The sequence below is a fragment of the Pseudonaja textilis genome, chromosome 7, assembly GCF_049901715.1.
Source record: "Pseudonaja textilis isolate UNSWEBS1 chromosome 7, rPseTex1.2, whole genome shotgun sequence".
Taxonomy (NCBI): domain Eukaryota; kingdom Metazoa; phylum Chordata; class Lepidosauria; order Squamata; family Elapidae; genus Pseudonaja; species Pseudonaja textilis.
The window spans coordinates 24,004,400-24,025,219 of record NC_141996.1 but is presented as its reverse complement, the minus strand read 5'-3'; the positions used below and the strand labels follow the sequence as shown (position 1 = coordinate 24,025,219).

General features: G+C 35.2%; 1 protein-coding gene across 1 annotated transcript in view; it reads right to left on the bottom strand.

The window, feature by feature from the left end:
* NBEA (neurobeachin) overlaps positions 1–20,820 on the bottom strand; it is a 166,210-nt gene that overhangs the window by 53,424 nt on the left and 91,966 nt on the right. The window contains exons 28-30 of the mRNA XM_087937881.1: positions 20,516–20,684; positions 16,835–16,930; positions 1,132–1,570 (exon numbers count right to left, since the gene is read on the bottom strand). Of these exons, the coding sequence (XP_087794007.1) occupies positions 1,132–1,570; positions 16,835–16,930; positions 20,516–20,684 (704 nt within the window). The remainder of the gene's footprint in view (positions 1–1,131; positions 1,571–16,834; positions 16,931–20,515; positions 20,685–20,820) is intronic.

Below are 20,820 nucleotides of genomic sequence, written 5' to 3'. Positions count from 1 at the left end.
AACAGAAGTGTCATCAATCCTACATTTAGTTAGAGTGATAATTGAAATATTATGAAATACTTTGTCAAATGTTTGCCAATAATACTAATACGATTTACTAAGGAAATTAAAACCTTTGTAAGAATACAGTATGATATAAAGGCATAAGAAATCCATTCTAATTTTTAGTAATCACACTGTTTTCAAAGTGCTAACAGATTCTTCTTTGCAGGTATGCTGTGGAGATTTAAATTCATCCACAGTAAATAAGTATACTTTACCAATTTTAAACCTCATTCCTGCCTCTTTATCTTGCTCTTCCAATTGAAGATAGAAACGTTCCTCTCAAAAAATACTAAGTCAAAATCATGTTTGAGTAAAAAATGTTTGTTCCCACTAGCATTTTCTTTTCTTCACCTGAATATGTGGCATGTGTGATTTCCCCCCCTTTCTATATGTCAAACATGTCTCATGGAGCCTTTTTTACTCTTTTTAATATCCTCAGCTTTAACATGGAGTTTAGGTTTTTCTGTCTGGGCTTTAAGTTTTCCTAATACCATCTGTACAATTATTTGGTATCTGTTTATAATCTTAATGGTGTCCTAACTCTCTTTACAACTCCCATATCTGCCTTCTTTTGCCTTTTATGCAGTCAAACTTTTGTGTGGTTTATTATTTTCTTATTTCTTTTCATCACCAGAATTATATAGAAATTCAGACTCTATGTTCAGGACATACACATTTCCAAACACAAACACTAAATTAAAACTAACAAATATATAGCCAAGTAAACTACAACATAAAATGAACTGTCCTTTGGGCTGACTATATGAAAATAATTGTGTTCACATTACCAGTTGCTATTAACCATTTTTAGCTGCAAACATTTCTAGTGACTTTTTCACCCAGACCTACATTGATGTACCATTCTCTAGGGAGATACGTCAGTAAAGCAGGATGAGAACTAAACTGGTTGGCAAAAATAATGTCATCAGAATATTTCCAATGTTTCTGGTTTACTCACCAAACCATAGTTAAATGTTAGCTTTATGTATGAATATAACAAGGTTCAACTATCAAGAATAAGCTAAGTAGGTAGGCAGGCAGGCAGGCAGGCAGACAGACAGACAGATGATTGAATGTATTACATACCTGTCAAAAGAATGAAACTGCATTGGAAGAATAGGCTGAGCTTCTCTTTTCAGTGCAGGATCAGGATAAGGAATCGGATCAGGTCCACATTCTGGAATTTCAACCGGTGCTGCTACCAGACTTTTCAAAATTTCTTTAACATTAATACCTTTGCTTTGGCTAATACTTGATATTGAAGATGCAGGCTTCAGAATTTCATTGGGACTCTCCGTTAAACTTTCCTGAGATTTCTTCACCTCAGATGACAAAGTAGATAGCAATTCACTCATAGCATCTGGACCAGGGCTTGTTTCTAAATCTGTCCCATTTAAAATACTGGGTATTTGTTCCTCTTCAATTCCAGAGTCAGTGTGAGGAATAGAGCTTTCCAATGGAATATCTTCAATTGGTGTTGGAGTTTCTTTTTCTTTGATATTGTCTGGAAATACAACAGGAGTTTCTACAATAGAAAAAGCAGAGAAATAATCAAGTCTGTAAATTAATACTGTTATGCTCCCCAAAATTAAATGTCAGTACAAAATAAGGCAGGAAAATATAGGTGGAAAATCCTCAAAATGCATGAGAAACACTTAGAAATACATTCTTATTCTGGAATTTCACACTAGCCATGAAACAAACATTTACTGGTTCTATGCTACAAGGCTTCAATACGAACTCAGAAAAATAATGCTTCTGAAATGCTTGCTTGGTACTATCAAATTTACCAAAACTAAGTAACATAGTAGAAAAGAACAAATTATTGTGTCTATATTTGTTTGTTTGCTTATATTTTGCTTTTCTCAAAATGCCCAAGGCCACGCACACAATGTTCTACCATCATTTTTCCCCCATATAGTAATCCTGTGGAGTAGATTGCATAGCTGAGGATAGCTATAAACCTAGGTCTTCCGGGTCCTAGTGCAGTACCTTCTTAACATTCTGTATCTATTCAATAAGTCATTTAGCAGCAAACATGTAAAAAATAACAAGACAGTTGACTGATCTGCTAGTTTCCTATATTGTTTCATAGAACCTGCCCAAATAAAGGCATGTCTCACCACCAACCTTTGACAATCACATGAAAGGCAGCAGATGACTCAACCTGAATTTTGAAGACATAGATGTATTGCCTGTGTCAAATCTGCATCCATGTCTCAAGTTCTCTACTTATTTTGGGATTTCTAACTACCTCCTCAGGTACTTTTTCAATATGGGAAATCATCAGATTCTAGTTAAGGTGCTCAGTTCATTCTGTATCATTCCAGTTTTCAGAACTACATTTTGAATGCAATATATACCTTTTAATAGAAATCAGTCAAAATACAGATATTTCTTTTTGTAATTTAACATGATCATAATGATTAGTACAGTTACTAACAATACTTCAATTGCCATGGAGGTTGTATTATATTTCTCATAATCAACTTTAGATTTCTGAGATAGTGCTATTCTTGTTCCTATCTCTGAAATTAACTTTAGATTTCTGAGACAGTGCTATTCTTGTTCCTATCTCTAAAATTAATTTTAAACAGGAAAAAATTTTAAATAAAAAATAAAGGTTTATATACTGAGGTCTGGGGTAACTGATTTGTTTTTGGACTTGAAAAAGATTTTAGGCAACCATATTAAAATTGACAAAGAAATGCAAAATATGCATTTAATTAGTGCACAAGAGCTGCAGGGTGAAGAAAAATCTTTCTCAAGCATAATATTACTTCTACTTATAAAAATTCTTCTGGCAAACATTTGGCATAGTCAGGCAAACATTTGTTGCACAAAAGTTTTAAATGCCTGGGCAAACTGATGTATTTAAATCATCCCATTTTATGTTCAACTATTTTATATATTATTTTAATGATGTTCATTTAAAATTGAAGGATAGCGTTAGAAGTGACTTTGGGGATTTCTAGTTCAACCACCTACCCAGAACAAAACCCTCCAGATTATTCTAGATAAATGGCTGTCCAATCTGTGTTTGAAAATATCAAATGGTAAAACACTTAGAACTCAAAGAGGCAGTCTCTTCGATAGCTCTCATGGTCAAGAAATTATTTCTCCTTTCAAATTTGCATAACTCTATGTAAAGTTTCCATTAGTAGTTGTCATTCCCCCCAAGGTGATGAAAACTAAATCCACACCCTCTTTCTTTTGCCATCCTTTTCAAACGGATGAGGAGGCAGAAGATGATATCAAGGCTTCCCTTAGTCTTCTCTTATTTAGGCTAAACATTCAAAATTCTTATTTCCAATTTCTTATAGAAATAAGAGCACAGTAGATCTATTACTGTATGACTTAATCCAGAATGTAGGCCTCTATATACAATATTTCTTTTCTCAAAAATAACTAAACCTTAAATTTCTTAAGGTTCTTTTTATGTAATTTTTTTCAAATATTTGATATTTTATAAATAGGTTTCATAAATCTTAGGAACTGTATCAAATTGTAAACTTTATTTTTGTTAATTTCAACCTCTGAAAACACTATATAAAAACATGATTTTTATGATAGTTTCTCTCCTATTTCCAGAATTGATAATAGTTAAAATTGTGGATATGGTTTTTACCTAAATTTCTTTTTATAATCACGTTGTCTTAATGATAGGGCTTGTAGAATAAAGAACCCAATATCACACATATAAATGTTCTTTTATTTCAGTAGCTGATAAATAAAGAGCTTAAAATAACATATAATCAAGCAATCACATTACTTATGATATCTAAAATATCGTAAGAAAAGACCTGCCAGACTAAATGTCTAGTTGTTCAGTTATTCTGTTATCATGCAGATATCACATACCAAATAAAGCCCTTGAGCAGGAAAAAAAAATGCAATAGCACCTTTTTTCTTATTCTCCAAGTTTGTTGTTAAGACAAATTAAATAAATACGTACACTCAGCTTATAGCTTTTTATCTCATCTATTATGAATTTAACTAATCACCCTTAAAAGCTTTCCAAACTGAAATAACTACCACTTGTGGCAATAAATTGCATAGCAAAATTATGTATTTTGTGAAGAACTGTTTTATTATTTATCATTAATTTTATGTTTTTATTTTATTAAAGGCTAAACAACCCATGATCCATTGATCATTTGTTTCTGAGATATTCTTAAAACAGAAGAACCATAGGAAGGCAAAAAAACAGCGGGAACAGGAGCAACTTCCAACTTTCTACTGGCTGGCTATAGCAGCATGGAAACACTGATGAGGTCACAACTTTGCCAAATTTCAATCCCACAAGAGTCATGGGTCCCAGATTTTAGATCAATTCTGTAAGTTAGCCATTTGAGGAACATTGATTAAAAAATGTATTTATTGTTTTATCAAAATTATTTGCCACCCAACTATAAAAATGGATTAAAATTACAAAAATTAAAACAAGCCAAAAACCATGATTTGGAGGGGAGAGGTGGGGTATCTTTTCTGTTAGGTGCACCAGCCAACAGTTTCTCCTTCAGGATCCATGATTATTGGCATAACCATGTTTTAAGGCTTTTCCTGAAGGCTATAAGAGATAGGGTGGATCTTACTTATCTCTGGAGGCAAGATCTTCCAAGGGGCAGAAGCTGAAACACAATATTTCACCCAATTGAAGGGTACAATCAAGCAGACAAGAGAATTTTAGTACTATGAAGATCATTTTCTTAATACCATGCATAAAAACTGGTGGAGATGGACTAGAGGAGATATGATAGTAGCCTTCCAGTACTTGAGGGGCTTTCCCGGAGAAGAATGGGTCGACTTATTCTTCAAAGTACCTGAAGGCAGGACAAGAAGTAATAAACTAAATGCCTAGTTGTTGAGGTGTTTTGTTGTCATATAGATATCACATGCCAAAAGAAGCCCGTGAGGAGGAAAAAAATGCAATATTGCCCTTTTTCTTGTTCTCCAAATCTGTTATTAAGATGCAAATTAAATAAATACATACAGTCAACTTATAACTGTTTAAATCAGTGGTCCCCAACCTTTTTTGTGCCACGGCCCGGTACCAGCATCACAAAATCATCCGCGGCCCGGTACCAGCATCAGCATGCATGGCAAGGCGAGCCGAGCGACCGGCCAGCCAGCCATCCCCCGCTTCTCCCCGCCACCTTCAACTCCTGCTTTGTACCTGTGTCGATGGGCTTCGCGACGGCTTCAGGACGGTCACTCAGCTTGCCTTGCCATGCGTGCTGAAAGAATCCTCGCGCCTTAGTTTTGTTCGAAGCCACCACCTCCCGATGAAACTAAGGCGTGAGGATTCTTTCAGCACCCAAACGCCGCTTTCTACCTGGAAAAGCTCACCGGAAGCACTTTTTCACCAAAACAAGATGGCGGTGCCCAGCAAACCGGCGGCCCGGTAGAAATTGTTCCACGGACCAGTACCGGTCCCCGGACCGGTGGTTGGGGACCCCTGGTTTAAATCATACATTATGACTGAATGTATTTTCAATCATCTTTAAAAGCTTTCCAAACTGAAATAATTAGTACAACTTGTGGCAATAAATTGCATAGCAAAATTATGTATTTAGCTTATCCATCTAGAATTAAGGAGAAATTTGCTGACAGTGAAAACAATCAGTGGAACAGTTTGCCTCCAGAAGTGGTGGGTAAAATGGGACAGCCATTTGTCCATAATGATATAGGGTCTTCTATAGGATGCTGGTTTACTGCTAAAGCTGTCTTCAGCAAGATGGCAAGCACTGGAATGAGGTTAGAGAATTGTCTGAGACTTGTACCAGCAGAATACCGGATTCTACCTGGTCAATGGTAGTTGTTTGTCTTTCAGACTCAGAGAATGTGTCAGTTGAAACACTAAAACAGAATGTCTTGAAGAATGATAAGTGCACCACAATATACCCATGTCATCACTGTTTCACAAGCAGCACTGGTTGCCAACTTGCTTTTAGGAGCAAATCACTATGCTTGTTGTTACATATAAACCCTTGTGATTATTTGAAGGAGCATTTATATCCAATAATTTCTGCTCACCCAGCAAGACTGGGCAGTGGGTATGTTCCAGGTCCCTTCAAACAATGTCATCTGTCAAGACTTAGGAGGTGACATTCTCTGTCAGAAATCCTGCCCTCAGGAAGAACATCCTCCCAGAGATCCATATGGTTTTTATACTATTCCAAAAGTAAAACTTGGCTTTATTCCAAGTCTGGAGTTAGGGTAGTTGTTGAGCTTTTGACTTTTTTTTTCTTGTGTTGAGGTTTTTTTCCCCTCCCATTTACATCTGTTTTTCTTCTTATGTTTATTGTTTTATTGCTTCTTACTTTTAAAAGATAAGTTCAGAGCTGCCTATGGGCCAGGCGCATAGGCAAATAAATAAATAAATATTTTTTAAAGAAGAAGCTCTTCCTCACAGTCCTAATTGCTCAATTTTCTGTTCCAGCTTTACTCTTTCCTATCACCCAATACTATTGCATTTTCCTTCTCTTTTCTCTGTCTCTACGTGCTCTGGTCAAATTTTCTCCAGTTGCCTGAAATCTAACATAGTTTGGTTGCTGCCAATGTTTCTTTTATCTGAAGTAACTGAGTATAAAACAGTTTACAGTGCTAAAATTTATGATCTTCTTCTCCCCCTTTTTAATTCTTTATTTAATTCTTTCTCTGTTCTGTTCCAGTTTCCTATTCCCTCTTTTATCTGAACTCTATGAAGTTGGTTTCTCTTTGATTTTCTGACAGGAGGACAAAGTGAAAAGGTTTGCTGTCTAGTGATCATAAAGTAAAACAGATACTGTATGATCACTAAAAGCATGGCCACTACTGTTTCCACTTCCCACTCACAAGCAGTTTGAACCTTAAAATGTTGACAACATGGACCAAAAGTAATTTCCCTTCTTTGAGCAGGCACAGGTACTATAGTGACACTAATCCCTTCACTTCCATTCTGTGCAAAGGGAAAATAAAATATTGAAAAGATAAAAAAAAAAAATTGCTTCCACCACCACTACCTCTATCAACATCCTTTTTCATTTTATGCATTTATTGTATCATATGGAACAAAAACAGTAACAAAGAGCATTTCTCTGAGGTCAATACACATTTTTTTCTCCTGAAAGAACTGCCTTCGTGGATTATAGCATTAAAAAAGGAGGGGATTGGTTTTAAATACATTACAGGCGAGCCAGATGAACACAGCTAGGACTAAGGAATCAAGAAGTCCAGATTTGTTTCATACTGAAAAGAACTAGAACACTCTTTTCTTTGAATTTTTGTCACACATAACCTTCATATGAAAAATTCCCAAAAATTCCAATGGGATATCATTTAAATGGTGAGTAGATGGACTTAGTTTCCCATTCACCTACTTTCCCATAATATCAGCTAACATATCCTGACTTTCCACAGTAACAAATGAGAAATCTACTAAGAGTTTAGAACTAGAACACTCTTTTCTTTGAATTTTTGTCTCTATGCCTGCTTGTCTGCATCAACACAGTTCTAAGTTTACTTCTCAAGAAACCAAGAACTCCAGGTACACATAAACACAGAATTCAAGAAGAGGACATAAATTAATGTAAATTCATTCATTCATCTCTTTAGAATCCTAGCATTAAATACCAATTTCATCTGCTTCCTAAAAGTATATCTTCACCATAAATGGTAATACTGTTAACTTTTACATTCAACTACTTTAAACAAAAGAAATATTGGCTGCAACCAAGCAATGATTTCATTTTTCATAATTAAGAGTTTGCTTTTAAACTATTCAGCAGTTCTTATCAGTTCAGTTTGATGCTATTTAAAATATACAACTAAAACTAATGTTGAATCTAATATTTTAATCTTGCCTGTTGGGCCACAGATACCCTTTTACCTACTATTTTTCATAGAATTTTTTTCCATAAAAATCATTAATTTAGTGAATGAATGAAGTATAATATAAATAAAGAGAATATATCAAAATAATAACATTTATGGCTCTCTTCAAAGGAAGTAAACTTTAGGCCTTAGTCTCTTTGCTTTAAGCTAAGAAAAGCCTCTTAGTGTATAATTATTAATCTAGCCCACAACCTTGGTATTTCCTAATAGTCTCTTATTCAAGTACTTACCAGGTGTAACCCTGTTTATTTATCTGAGATCAGCAAAGTCAGTCAATCGCTAAAGTGTAACATAATGTATTCAGATAATACAAAATGACTTTCTAGTTTTCCTATAGGAAACTAACACCAGTATATCTCTGAAGCTAAGTAATAATGCATCTGCAGCAAAATAAAGTTTATTTTATCTTACAGTGATTTAAAGTATTTAATTCATTTTTAATATATTTAGCAGATCAAATCTCACCAGGCTCAAGATTGACTCAGCCTTCCATTCTTCCGAAGTGGGTAAAATGAGGACCCAGATTGTTGGGGGCAATATGCTGACTTTGTAAACCGCTTAGAGAGAACTGTAAAAGCACTTTGAAGCGGTACATAAGTCTAAGTGCGATTATGTACTTTGAGTTATAAAAATCCAAAAATGAAAGCTACTACTTGGCAATTTCAAAAATTTATACATTTGCTATTTAAAATGTATCTACAGCTTACTTCCTAATCTTTTATGAAAGTTATATAAGATTCTCACAAAATAAATACCTTGTAATTTATGATAAACTGCTTAACAAAACAAACTGTGTTTATCAACCATGCCTCAAACACACAAATCTCTCAAATATAAACATAAAAGTATATGGAAAAAACAGGGAGGAAATGGGACAAAGCAACGAGTTAGCTATGATGGGAAGAGAAAGAAAAAGAAGGAACAAAATAAGATGGAGATGATGTGAGGAAAAGAGATAATTGGACAAGGAAGTGAATGAAGGTCATATCATCATTTATTTTCCAGTATTCCAGTGCTAAGAATCTATGCCTGGAGTTCTTGGTTTCTTGAGAAGTAAACTTAGAACTGCAGCTTACGTACTCTATCTATCTATCTATCTATCTATCTATCTATCTATCTAACTATTCTATCTATCACAGAAACATGAAAGTTGTGCAAGAAAGGTCACCAACACAACCAAAAGATATACTGCATGTAAAGGGGCAGCATGAAGCAGGTGTCCATGATTTAAATGATAATTGCCTTAGTTATTATTGAGAAACATTTAAACATGCAAAAATAACATGCTGATACGAAACAAATATCTGAAAATATATTTCTGTAGATCAGATACAGAGAATGTCCAAGCAATGAACTAGAGACCAGCAATTATTTTAAAAAATGTTCATCAACGTTCTGTATGCTATTTACAAATTCAGTTACTATATAGGGAGCATTTCCCTTCTACCATGTTGTAATTTCTCCCTTCATGAAACCTTAAATCAAACAAATATATATATAAAGAATACATGTAAAAATATGACTGTAAGGTAATCTCAGCTGAAATCAATATAAATAAACTGCTCTGAATAGACATTTCAAAACATACTTTCTAGAAAAGGGCTAATAATAATCATAAATCTTTTCTCATATAACAATGGAAGTTTAGTTGCCAAGTAAATGATACATAATTGGAGATATGAAAAATGTGTAAATGTGCAAAAAAACATATCACAATGAGAAATAGAGCATGTGTGATTTTGGTAAGCTCCAACAGAAGTGAATATATATAGCTGGGGGTTGAACTGTAGAATCCTTGATGCTCTCTAAGCTTGGTTATTTGCTGTGGGATGTAGTTTTCTCCTTGGTAGTTCCTTGATTATTGTTTTCTGCTTGATTGTTTGCAGGGCTGGGATTCTACCAGTTCACACCTATTTTCTAGAACCCATTGTTAACATTCTAAGCAGTTCGGAGAACCAGTTGTTAGAAGAAATTACTGGCCTAATCCTGTAAGGAAGGCAGGAAGGAAACATTCTGGTGTTGCTTACAGAAATTGCCTCTCTGTTAACCCTTATTACATTCTTGGCAGGACTAGACTTCCTGTCTCAGGAACCTCTCTGGAGTTTTCTTTCCCTCTTTTGCTGGTACTTTGCTTGTGGAGTGACCATTCAAAGTTACAATGGCACTGAAAAAAAGTGACTTTTGACCATTTTTCACACTTACAACTGTTGCAGCATCCCCACAATCATGAGAGGCCAGGCGAGGAGATGCATGCCTCGATGTGAGTGATATTGAGTTGGGCACGCCCAGCCAATAACATGACCACCAAGCCACATCTACCCAGTCACATGACCAAGCCACACCCACCAACTAAGCCACACCCACAGAACCGGTTGTTAAAAATTTTGAATCCCTCCTGATTGTTTGGCTAGTGTTAATCTCAGTTTATCTGGTTAGAAGCTGTGGAGAAGATGTGCTCTGTGCTCTTTGTTTCCTTCTAAGCTTTTTTATTGTCTCTCTTGAATGGTATGTAATGTGGTTTATCTCTATTTGTCCCTTGATGGCTGATTTCTGCAAGGTTCCAGGAAATCCTAGAACGTTTGGATTTGTCTTGGTATATGATGCTCATAGTTTCCAGGTTGAAACTATGGTTAAGTCTGTCCATTTTTCTTGATATTAAGGAGTTTCCATTGTGTCTTCTGACTGCTAGCTGGTGCGCTCATTTAGTTTTTTGCCTGTCTGTCCAACACAGTGGCTGTTACAGCCCTTAGACTGTATGTTATAGATGACTTTTGTTTTGTTTTTTTCTTTTTGGATTACTGAGTCTTTTGTTTTATATAAGATCTTTTAGAGGGCCTTTGTTTTTAAGCATGCTACTGTGACTCAGTATGGTTGTATAGTCTGTAGGTTATTTCTGAGATGATTTTGATGTACGGTACTCTTTTCTTTTCATAACTTGTATTGATTGTGCTATAGTAGGCTGAGTGGTCACACACTTTTTGATAAAGTTGTATCAGTATCTATGTTGCACAACCAGTCTATTTTCTTTTTCTGGTGTTCAAAGTACTATAGTATATTTGCTGTATGTTTGCTTGGAGTTTAGCAAGCTCATCAGGAACTGATAAATGCAGACTTAGCAGACTTAGACTTACAGGCTCAGATGCCTGAGCCAGTTTTGGTTAACACACACAAATATGTAGCTTTGGAAAAAAATTCTCAATGAATAAACAAGTGTATTTTCATTCATTTGTTTATCTAGTTTTAGCACTTCTATGAAAAACAGATCATGTTTAGTTTATATTTATGCAGAAATATTAAAAATTCAAAATGGTTCACAAACTAAAAATAGCCTTATTTATTAGAAGCAAAGAGAAAAATATATTTAGAATAAATTCAATGTAGTTGAAATTAATAAAACATTTTCTAAAATAGAGAGAAAGCTCAGATGAATCAGTCCTATAATGAAGTATATGAGGTTACATTGTTTATTTCTTTGTATATTTATTATATTCTCCTTTCCACTCAGACGCTGAAGAGCATGCCTCTTTCCTGTTCCCTCATAGGAACATCTTTCTATCATGGGTTGAGGTAGAGAATAACTGGTCAAAAATTTTGCTTGGCTGAGGATAGATCTGGGTCATCCTACTGCCAGTCCAGCAGTTTCAATATTAAAAAACAAAAACAAATTATGTTTTATAGAATGCTGACTTATATAATCTGTTGTAATGACAAACTTTATAATTATAGAAGTGGAAGCTGAATTTTAAAGCTTTAAAATTCAGCTGCCAAGAAGTTGCATAGTAAAATATGTAATTGACTACAACGAGCTCTAAGCATCTAACAAACTTCACTGATCTTGGAAAGCTAAACAGAATTAGATCTATATGAATCTGACAAATGCATACAATTATGCCATATAGATACATGCAATACTGTTCTGGAAAAAAAATATTCTGAAACAACAACAAAGGATATCATTACACTAGAAGACTAATATCTGTGTAACATGAGCTTTCGTGAATCACAATATAGCTCATTAGATGCACTGAAAATGCATTTGATGGAACCGACAGTGATCCACATTAGGCTGTACCATAGTATCTATTTTAAACTTGAAGGTATTTCAAACTCTACAGTGTAACTGAAGGCTCAGTTAATTCCTCCTTTCCAGAAGAATTATTCTTATTAGATAGATACAATAAATGTTTAGAGACAGAAAAAGAAGAAAGGCAGGAGCTTATTAATAGTGAGAATAAACTAGAGACAGGGGCAAATGAAGAGTCTATAATGACCACAAAAAACAATTTCACCAGGTTGAGAGAAAAGTTGCTATGATGATTATAGACAATGTAACAACTCACAACATGAAAGGAGCTCTCAACTCAAATGTATATGTGAGCAGAAGTAGCATAATGGGAAAAACAGAGGAGAGAGTGAGGTAGGGAATGTCCTGAAACTTTTCCTGCAAAAGAAGCAGAGTTCAGCATCTATTCTACTTGTAGAAGTGAAAAAAAATGTGAATAATAGATGAATTTGCAAATGAATAAATACAAAATGGACAATTAAGAATGATAAAAATTAAAATATTTTGGATAATAGTTGAACAAGTCACAAACCATTGTTTAGAAATTAATTGAAAGTTATACTTTTGAAAATGTAGCATGGTTTAGATTTGGGAAAGAAAATAATATTGATGCCAAAGTGATTTGAAGGCCTCAGACCTAAGAAACTATAGTTTCCGCAGCCCTAATTAAATCTTGCCTGCCTCCTCAATTTTAAATAATTCATCAGAAATTAGGTGCTTTATTAAAATCACACATAATTTATAGGATTGCCTGCACCTACTGACTTTTTTCCCCTGGAGCTTTAAATCTAGTGTCTTATAGATCACAGTGCAAAAATTACTTTCTAAAGTTACAGACTATTACTGCATAGCTATTTACCAGCCTGGAATGGTCTTAGCTATAAAGCTATAAGGAGTTAACAAGGGAAAATGTGCCCTTTTGAGTTATTGCTGCTTCCTGGAGAACACACAGAATGTTACATACATATTTTAGAGGTGGTGAAACACCACAAATCATGATCACTCCCCTTTTCTTCCAAACAAAAGGATATTACCCATCAACCTTCCCCAATTTCAAGTGAGTTCATTTTTGTTGGTTAATGTACTTAGTCACAGCTGTCAATTATTCATCCATATTGCTGAACAATTTGTAAATAAAGTATAAAATTGGTAAACTTATATTAGTTAATTCACATCAATTTGTGGGAGATTAGTTTCTTCTTCAATAATTCTGCTAATTGCTAAAAGCAGAAATGACCTGTAAGGAGAATCACAGATAAAAAAAATTCTACCAATAAGGCTACCTATCCATTCTGTAAGTAACTATTTTAAAAAAAGATATGAGCAATAATTGTCTCTCATATTCTTCCAAATACTATAGTAAATATGGAAGACATTCACAGACTACCATTTAAGTAATCCTTAAAGATCAGCAGGGTCATATCTTCTGTATTATTTTCAGGCAAAGATTACCCGTGCTGCAAGATTTCTATTCCAGAATTAGGGAGGAAGCCAGAGTGATATTACTGAGAGTATATAAACTATCCAAAAACACTGAATAATCACATTGCTGAATTACTTCATGGAAGATGACAATAGCTACCAATTACTGTTGCAAATAGTCTATCTGCTGCCAATCACTGGTATAAATTATGTTGATGTAATTTGTGTCCTAATAATTGGTTAATAAAATGGCTAATTAATTTTTTATTAAATGGATTGTACAGCTTATTATTACCGGAATATTTCTTATTGCCATCTATGAAATTTAATAATAGAAATCCTTTTCAGTATTCTACTATAACAGTACAAGATAGCTGTCGATTAACAAGGACAATTTCCATCACTAAACAACACAGTTGTAAAGTGCAATGGTTCATGACTAAACCACTTAGCAACAGCAGTTCTGGCACTTCCAGTTGCTATAATTAAACAGTTATTTGGTGTAGGAGAAGGAAAGGCAGAAACTGGGGATGGAGTGAAGAGAAGAATCAGCCTGGAGTTGTTACATTCCCACACAAGAGATCTAGCATCTCTTGTACTCCATTAACTCTTATCTAGCACCAATTAGTGCTGATGGTGAGTTAACAAGATTCTTCTGCATAGGCAAAGCAATAAACCAGCTTAACTGAAACTTAACATATGGTCCTAATTCTTCACCCCTGACATAATGGTGTCATTAAGCACAATATCATGTGATTGCTATTTTTGACCACCTGCTGTTTTCCCCATTAACTTTGCTTTGTGGAAGTAGCAATGAAGGTCACAAATTATAATTTTATAATTGTGACTCAGTTGCCAAGTGCCCAGATTGTAATCATGTGATCACAAGGATGCTACAATAGCCGGAACTTTGATGACCACTTCATCAGTGGTATCATAATTTCAAATGGCTGCTGAACAAGGGGTCATTAAGCAAGGATCACCTGTAGTAATAATATAGAATTAAAGAAAATGAAAAATTGCCTTTGAAAAAGAATAAATAATTTCTTGCACATTTCTTGAAGAATAATTTCTTATATTCTAGCTGCAGTTTTGATAGCACTGATCAACACAAATCAATATGTTTTTCAGGCTCACTATCACCTCAGATAACTCCTTTCATGGGCCCAGACCAGTGAGCTCCAAGTTCATTTTATTTATGTTTTGTTTTCTAAAAATGCCTCTTAAATATATGTAGGACCAGAAGGATACCCATAGGCACCATACTGGGAATACTGATCCTAAATGCAGAAAATCTTCTCATACCTCAATATTTTATGTTTATTCCTATAATAAACAGTAGTTATAGTTTAATCTCTAATTTATAATTATGTGATTACAACCTGAGGTTATCTGGAAAAATTAAAATATTCTAAAGTCTAGTCATCTCCCAGTCCATTTAGAACAAATACCCTGTTTCCCCGAATATACGACCCACCCTTAAAATAAGCCCCATCCTGGGTTTTTTCATGTGTGCCTAATATAAGCCCTACTCCAAAAATAAGCTCTAGTGGGTGTGGCCAGCATAGGAGGTGGTGAGCATGTGTGGGCCACAGTCCATGCAGTGTAGGAAAGTTGAGTACCTGGGCAAGCAGCAGGTGGAAGCAGACTTGGGGGAAGGCAGGCGATCTGGATGCGCTGCGTGGACCACAGGAAAGCCGAGCATCGGTGGGCAAGAGCAGCAGATGGCCACGGGAGGTTCATCTTTGTGTGGCAGCAGACAGAATCAGAGGTGTGGGGCAGAGACAGATGATCCAGACCCGACATGCAGGCCACAGGAAAGCTGAGCGGTGGTGGGCTGGAGTGTCAGGGGCCACTGGAGGCTCATCTTCGCATCTCTCGGCTTGCCTGCAGCTCGCACAACATGTCAAGATCACCTGCCTTCCGCTCCGCATGTTAGGATTGCCTGGTTTCCACTCTGTGCCTTCCATTCTGTGCAGCCCCCGATTGCACTGACCAAGGGACCAGTGGGCTGCAGCTGCTGCTGTATACCATTGGTCCCCGCACACTTGCTGGCTCTTATATTTGCACCGAGGGATGGGGCACCCAGCTGGGTTGATCACCCTGTAATTGTGTTTCCCTGAAAATAAGGCCTAGTGCTTATTTTGGGACCCAAAAGAAATAAACACAGTCTTTTTTAATGAATTAAATTAAAAACTAGTAATCCTAGGACTATCAGCTTGTCTTTCACTCTTCATTTTTCTTATCCACAGTACCTCGTACTTCTACAAATGTGAATCAAAACTATTTTTTTCAAAGAAGGCAACAGAGACAAGGCAACTGAAACTTGGCATTCTGCTAGCTCGATAAAAATGAAAGAAAAACAAAACATAAGACAGTGGGAAAATTGGCTGCCACATAAATTTTAAGGACTGAGGAAAGCACCAAGATGTTATCAAGAATTTGGAAATAAACAGAAGACACTGAAGGTTAAATAGAAGACACTTATTATTCAGACGGCTAGAGAGGTTCTGAAGGGTAGGTGCTAAGAATGGCTAGGAAGAACAGAAATAGGCAACATAGATGAGCACTAGTAAGGATTTGGGGAAAGCCAATTGGTGATACAACTTTGTGGTAGGCTGAATATGTTTATGTGTAATTTTAGGGATAATGGAGCAGATGGATGTACATGCTTTGGAGAGATTAATTTTTGGGCACTGATAATAAGAGATCACATTTCTTTATGTATTGTGTATAGTTGTTTAGTGTTGCAAATGTGAAGCGTGTACATATTTTATAACTCTTACATATTTCAGGAAAATATAGCTTTTATCTGAAATAGTTTTCAGCTAGAAAATTGTGGCTTCAAAAGTGTTTGTTTTCGTAAACTCACTAGATTGCCTTTTTATATACTTCGAATTTTGCTGCACCGCAGTAAATGTTCTCACTGCGCTAAGCCAAAGGCACCTGTCTTCTGATCTAAACGAACATTCCTTTATTTCTTAAACAGACTTTGTATGACATTATTGTTCTCAATGTTATCTTCAATCATATTGTCTGCCTACTGAAAGTAAAAATAATTGGAAGCTATATAGAAAAAGACAAGTTTCTAAATTAAAAGAAACAAAGAATTTAGAAAATGCAACAAATTATTTCAGGAATATAGCACTGTATAACTTCCTTATACAGCAGTATTCTTTTAAAGGGTTGAACTATATTTCTTTACAGTATTAAATGTTAATACTGTTAAAATTTAAAAATTGTAACACTCCTATAATACTATTAATAAACAAGATGGAAAATGTTCATAGTATCATTGCCAGAAAACTCTGATTTATATGAAACCCAAAAAATCATCTTCTTGATTAAGACTTTATATTATAATTAAGTTCTTGAAATATATAATATGAAATAAATATGGTAAAGAATAGGAGGTTATGTTAAAATTACCTTTATAAAATGAGTGAGTAAAACTCTGTTCAGGTATTAACTTGGCAAGGAATCCATGGTTCAAACTTGGGTGTGGGATAGATGGTATAACCACAACTGTGAAGAAAATCATGGAGTCAATTGTGAGCCAGCTACTTATTGCCGGTAGTTTGGTCCACTGAGGATCCATGTCAGAAGTGTTATTGAAACATGCAAACAAGGCACTAATAATTTATCAGGGATAAATCTAGAAAAATAAGATACTTGCAAATAATACAACGTACAGAAAAAATACATTTATATGGAAAGACAGGTATACATAAATAAGACAGAAACAGTTGGAATAGTTTTATGTATGAAATAACATATAAACAGAAAAATACATTATCTGTAGCACAGCCACAAATGACAGCTGAATTCTAAGATAAATCTCCTAAAAATAAGCAATATAATTTTATTATTTACAAAAAATTAATGCAGGAATAGTTAATTACTTAATCATGATTTGAATGAAGAAAATATATAATGTACTCTAATGTATAAACAATGGAAATCACTAATTTTATTCTAAAATAAAAATAGTTCACAATGTAATAGAAACAACATGATGTTTAGTAACTAAAATATGTCTTGATTTTTTTAAAACAACCTTATCTGGGAAGAAAATATTAAATTTACATGGCACAGTCATACACACTTTTAAAATATAATTCTCACACAATGTATTTATTTATTTTTTAATCCTATCAAAATTCATCAAGAATTTAAATCCAAAACATTTATTTTAATTAGGTGAACTGATGGTAATGTTCAATGTTATCTTATGTTATCAGACTTTTCATGAATCAATTCTGTCATGTAGTATGATAATTAATGTCTCAATAAGGTATTTATAACACCCCAAGATCCAAGTTTAAAAAACATATAAACTGCTACAGATTTTATTTTCAAATATTTTTCTTAATGATACTGAAATCTTGAAAGATTCAGGAGCCTTAAACAAACCACCTTTTGGGGGTATACGAAATAAAGTCATTGTGCTTAATTCATCTATTCTAGTTACTTTAAAAATGTCTTTTGGCACCAATTCTATTACTACCGTGTTTCTCACAAAATAAGGCCAGGCCTTATTTTTTTTTGACCCCTGAAAAAAAGGCTAGGCTGTTTTTTGGGGGGTGATTTAATTTCCTCCCCCACCTAGAGCGGCCCATACGCACGTACCTCTCCATGAGGCCATTTCTATCGGCCAACAAAAGCTCCCTGAAGGCAGAGTCCGCAGCTGCTTTGGGGCAAGGCATGGATGCCCGTGTCCCCTCGCCATTAGGCAGTGTCTTTCGGGTGATGGAAGCTCCCCAAGGGCAGTCACCAGCCACTTCGATCGGCCGTTAGAAGCAGCCTCGGGGCGAGTGCACACACACACTCCCCTTGCTGTAAGGCCGTTTCTATCGGCCGACGGAAGCTCCCTGAAGGCAGAGTCCCCAGCCGCTTCAGGGCAAGGCATGGCTGTCCGTGTCCCTCTTGCCATTAGGCAGTGTCTTTCGGGCGATGGAAGCTCCCCAAGGGCAGTCACCAGCCACTTCAATCGGCTGGTAGAAGCGGCCTTGCAGCGGTGGCTGGTGATTGCCCTTGGGGAGCTTCCATCGCCTGAAAGACACTGCCTAATGGCAAGGGGACACGGGCAGCCACGCCTCGCCCTGAAGCGGCTGGGGACTCTGCCTTCGGGAAGTTTCTATCAGCTGATGTTCTATCGGTAGATCGGGGTATTCTAGCCTGGGCGACCTGCAGGGCACTCCTAAAGGCAAGTTTTCACCCCCACCCCACCCTTCCCCCCCATTTCTCTTTACCTCGTGTAGTTCTAATGAACAATGTGAGAAATGGTGGGCAAACGCATGGATTAAATAGGTCTAAATTTTGGGGATGGGCCTTAATTTCACCTCATGCCTAGAAATCATGCTGGGCCTTCCTATTGGTGGAGGCCATATTGTTGGAGAAACACGGTACATACTTGGAAAGAAGACACATGAATACACAGGATTATATTGAAAAAGATATATAGATATCATTATATATAGTAAGCATTTAACAAAAAGATTAAACATTTCAGGAACTGGATTTTCATAAGATTTCTCTTTTTAAATTATGTTTAAATTTAAACAAATGGAAATTGATCCAAACTAGTATTAGAATGCTCGCTGTATTCATTTTATTAGAATATATATTTTTGTACCATTTGCAATAAAACAAATGTGCAAGGGAGTTTGAATCCTGAAAAAGACATGTGCAAGGGAGCTATTTACAAAAAATATTAAAACTCTATAAAGGAGAAAGATGAGAAGAATGGAGGGATGGCAAAATAAAGGGAAAGATTTGCCATCAATTTTGGCTCTCTTTCCAATGCCTACAATATAAATAAAATATTCCAATGAGAGAGTCTTTAAATAGTCTGATCCAAAGCATTTCTGCTTCTGAAGAAAGAAGTTTGACAGGTAAGAATTCACACGCATATTAAAATATTGTCTTCCCAAAGAAATGCACATCAGAGAAAAGAAAGATTTATGACTCTGCAGTATGTCCCAGGGTACAAGCTAGTTTCAATCTAGCTCTCTGGAAACAAACAGCACCTAAATCATGTTCATAAAAGCTTAATCAACTAGTCAATTAGAGTACTAAAAGCAAGTTTCTAGAAATGCACTATTATACTAGAATTCCCAAACAAGTACCTTACTAGCAAAGTTAGGACATTAGTTAGACATATTTTCTAGCAACAAAATTTCTGCTAGCTTTGCAGATCTCCAATAAAGTAAATTTAATTCCATTTTTGTTAAGAGATAACAGATGCCTTCATGCCATGTACTGTATCTAAAATTTACCTAAATGTTCCAAATGTTTATAAAGGCTTCAGTTCTGCCTAAATATAGTACTATTCCCATTTTGTGGATAATTACATTTTTATCTATGCAAAATGTATTTTTATTTCCTTTAACTGATTAAATTATAATTTCTGATGATTCCTGTACTGGCAACATGGAGTGATGGAAGTCAGCTGCCAAATGGCAAATACTACCTTTCAAATAATGGAAGTCTTTACAAGCTAGATGCTTATAGGTAAAAAAATACTTTTATTTTATTAATATGTCTGTTTCTCTCTCCTAATGCGTTTGTATCATACTGCGTCGACAGTTATTGTAAATATACAAATGACACTATATCCAAGTAAAACTATATGCTCTAGTTTGCCAGGGATGACAGGGATTCTTTCTTCTTAGAGATGTTGAGAAGTAAAGAAAGTAAAAATTAAATCTGGAATTTTGTGCAAGTAAAATATATGTTTTATTTTTATTTATTTATTTCTATTATTATGGTGTAAAAATATCCAGCTGCTAAAGTGTCATAAAGTAATGGAATTACATAACTTATGATTTGAATTCAAATCACATGATGAACATAAAAATGATTTTATGGAAAAAATGGAAAAGTAATTAGCTTGTGTCCTGCAATTAATTACATGCTTTGGAAGAAACTCTCGTTCTGCTGCCAATAAAACTTTAGTCAGAGTTAGTCCCTAAGACCATCCTGTGTTAAAACAATGGAAAAACAAGAAATATTTTCAAAGGTTAATAGGCATTCTTTATTCTTCAGTTTCTACATTCAAAAATCAAGTGTCCCAACAGTTCCTCAGCATTAACTGAAAAACAGCAGTACCTGTACTTGTTGGTGAATTTATTTCTTGCCTGATATTTCTACCTGCCTGGCTTCCAGACCTTGCAGTTTCTCGTTGTGGTTCAAGAATATCCCGATATTTGGAGACCATTAAAACAGAAATGAAGTAAACCACAGCCAAAGCTAAAAATTGTGCCTGTTTGCTATCATCCTGTTGAAGAAAAGAAAAACATACACAAAATAAAATACTATGAAAATACCCAATAAAGTTATCATTTCCTCTCTTAGTAAATGCTATGGAGCAAACTGCCAACATTAAAAATAAACAAACAAGCTACTGTATGACA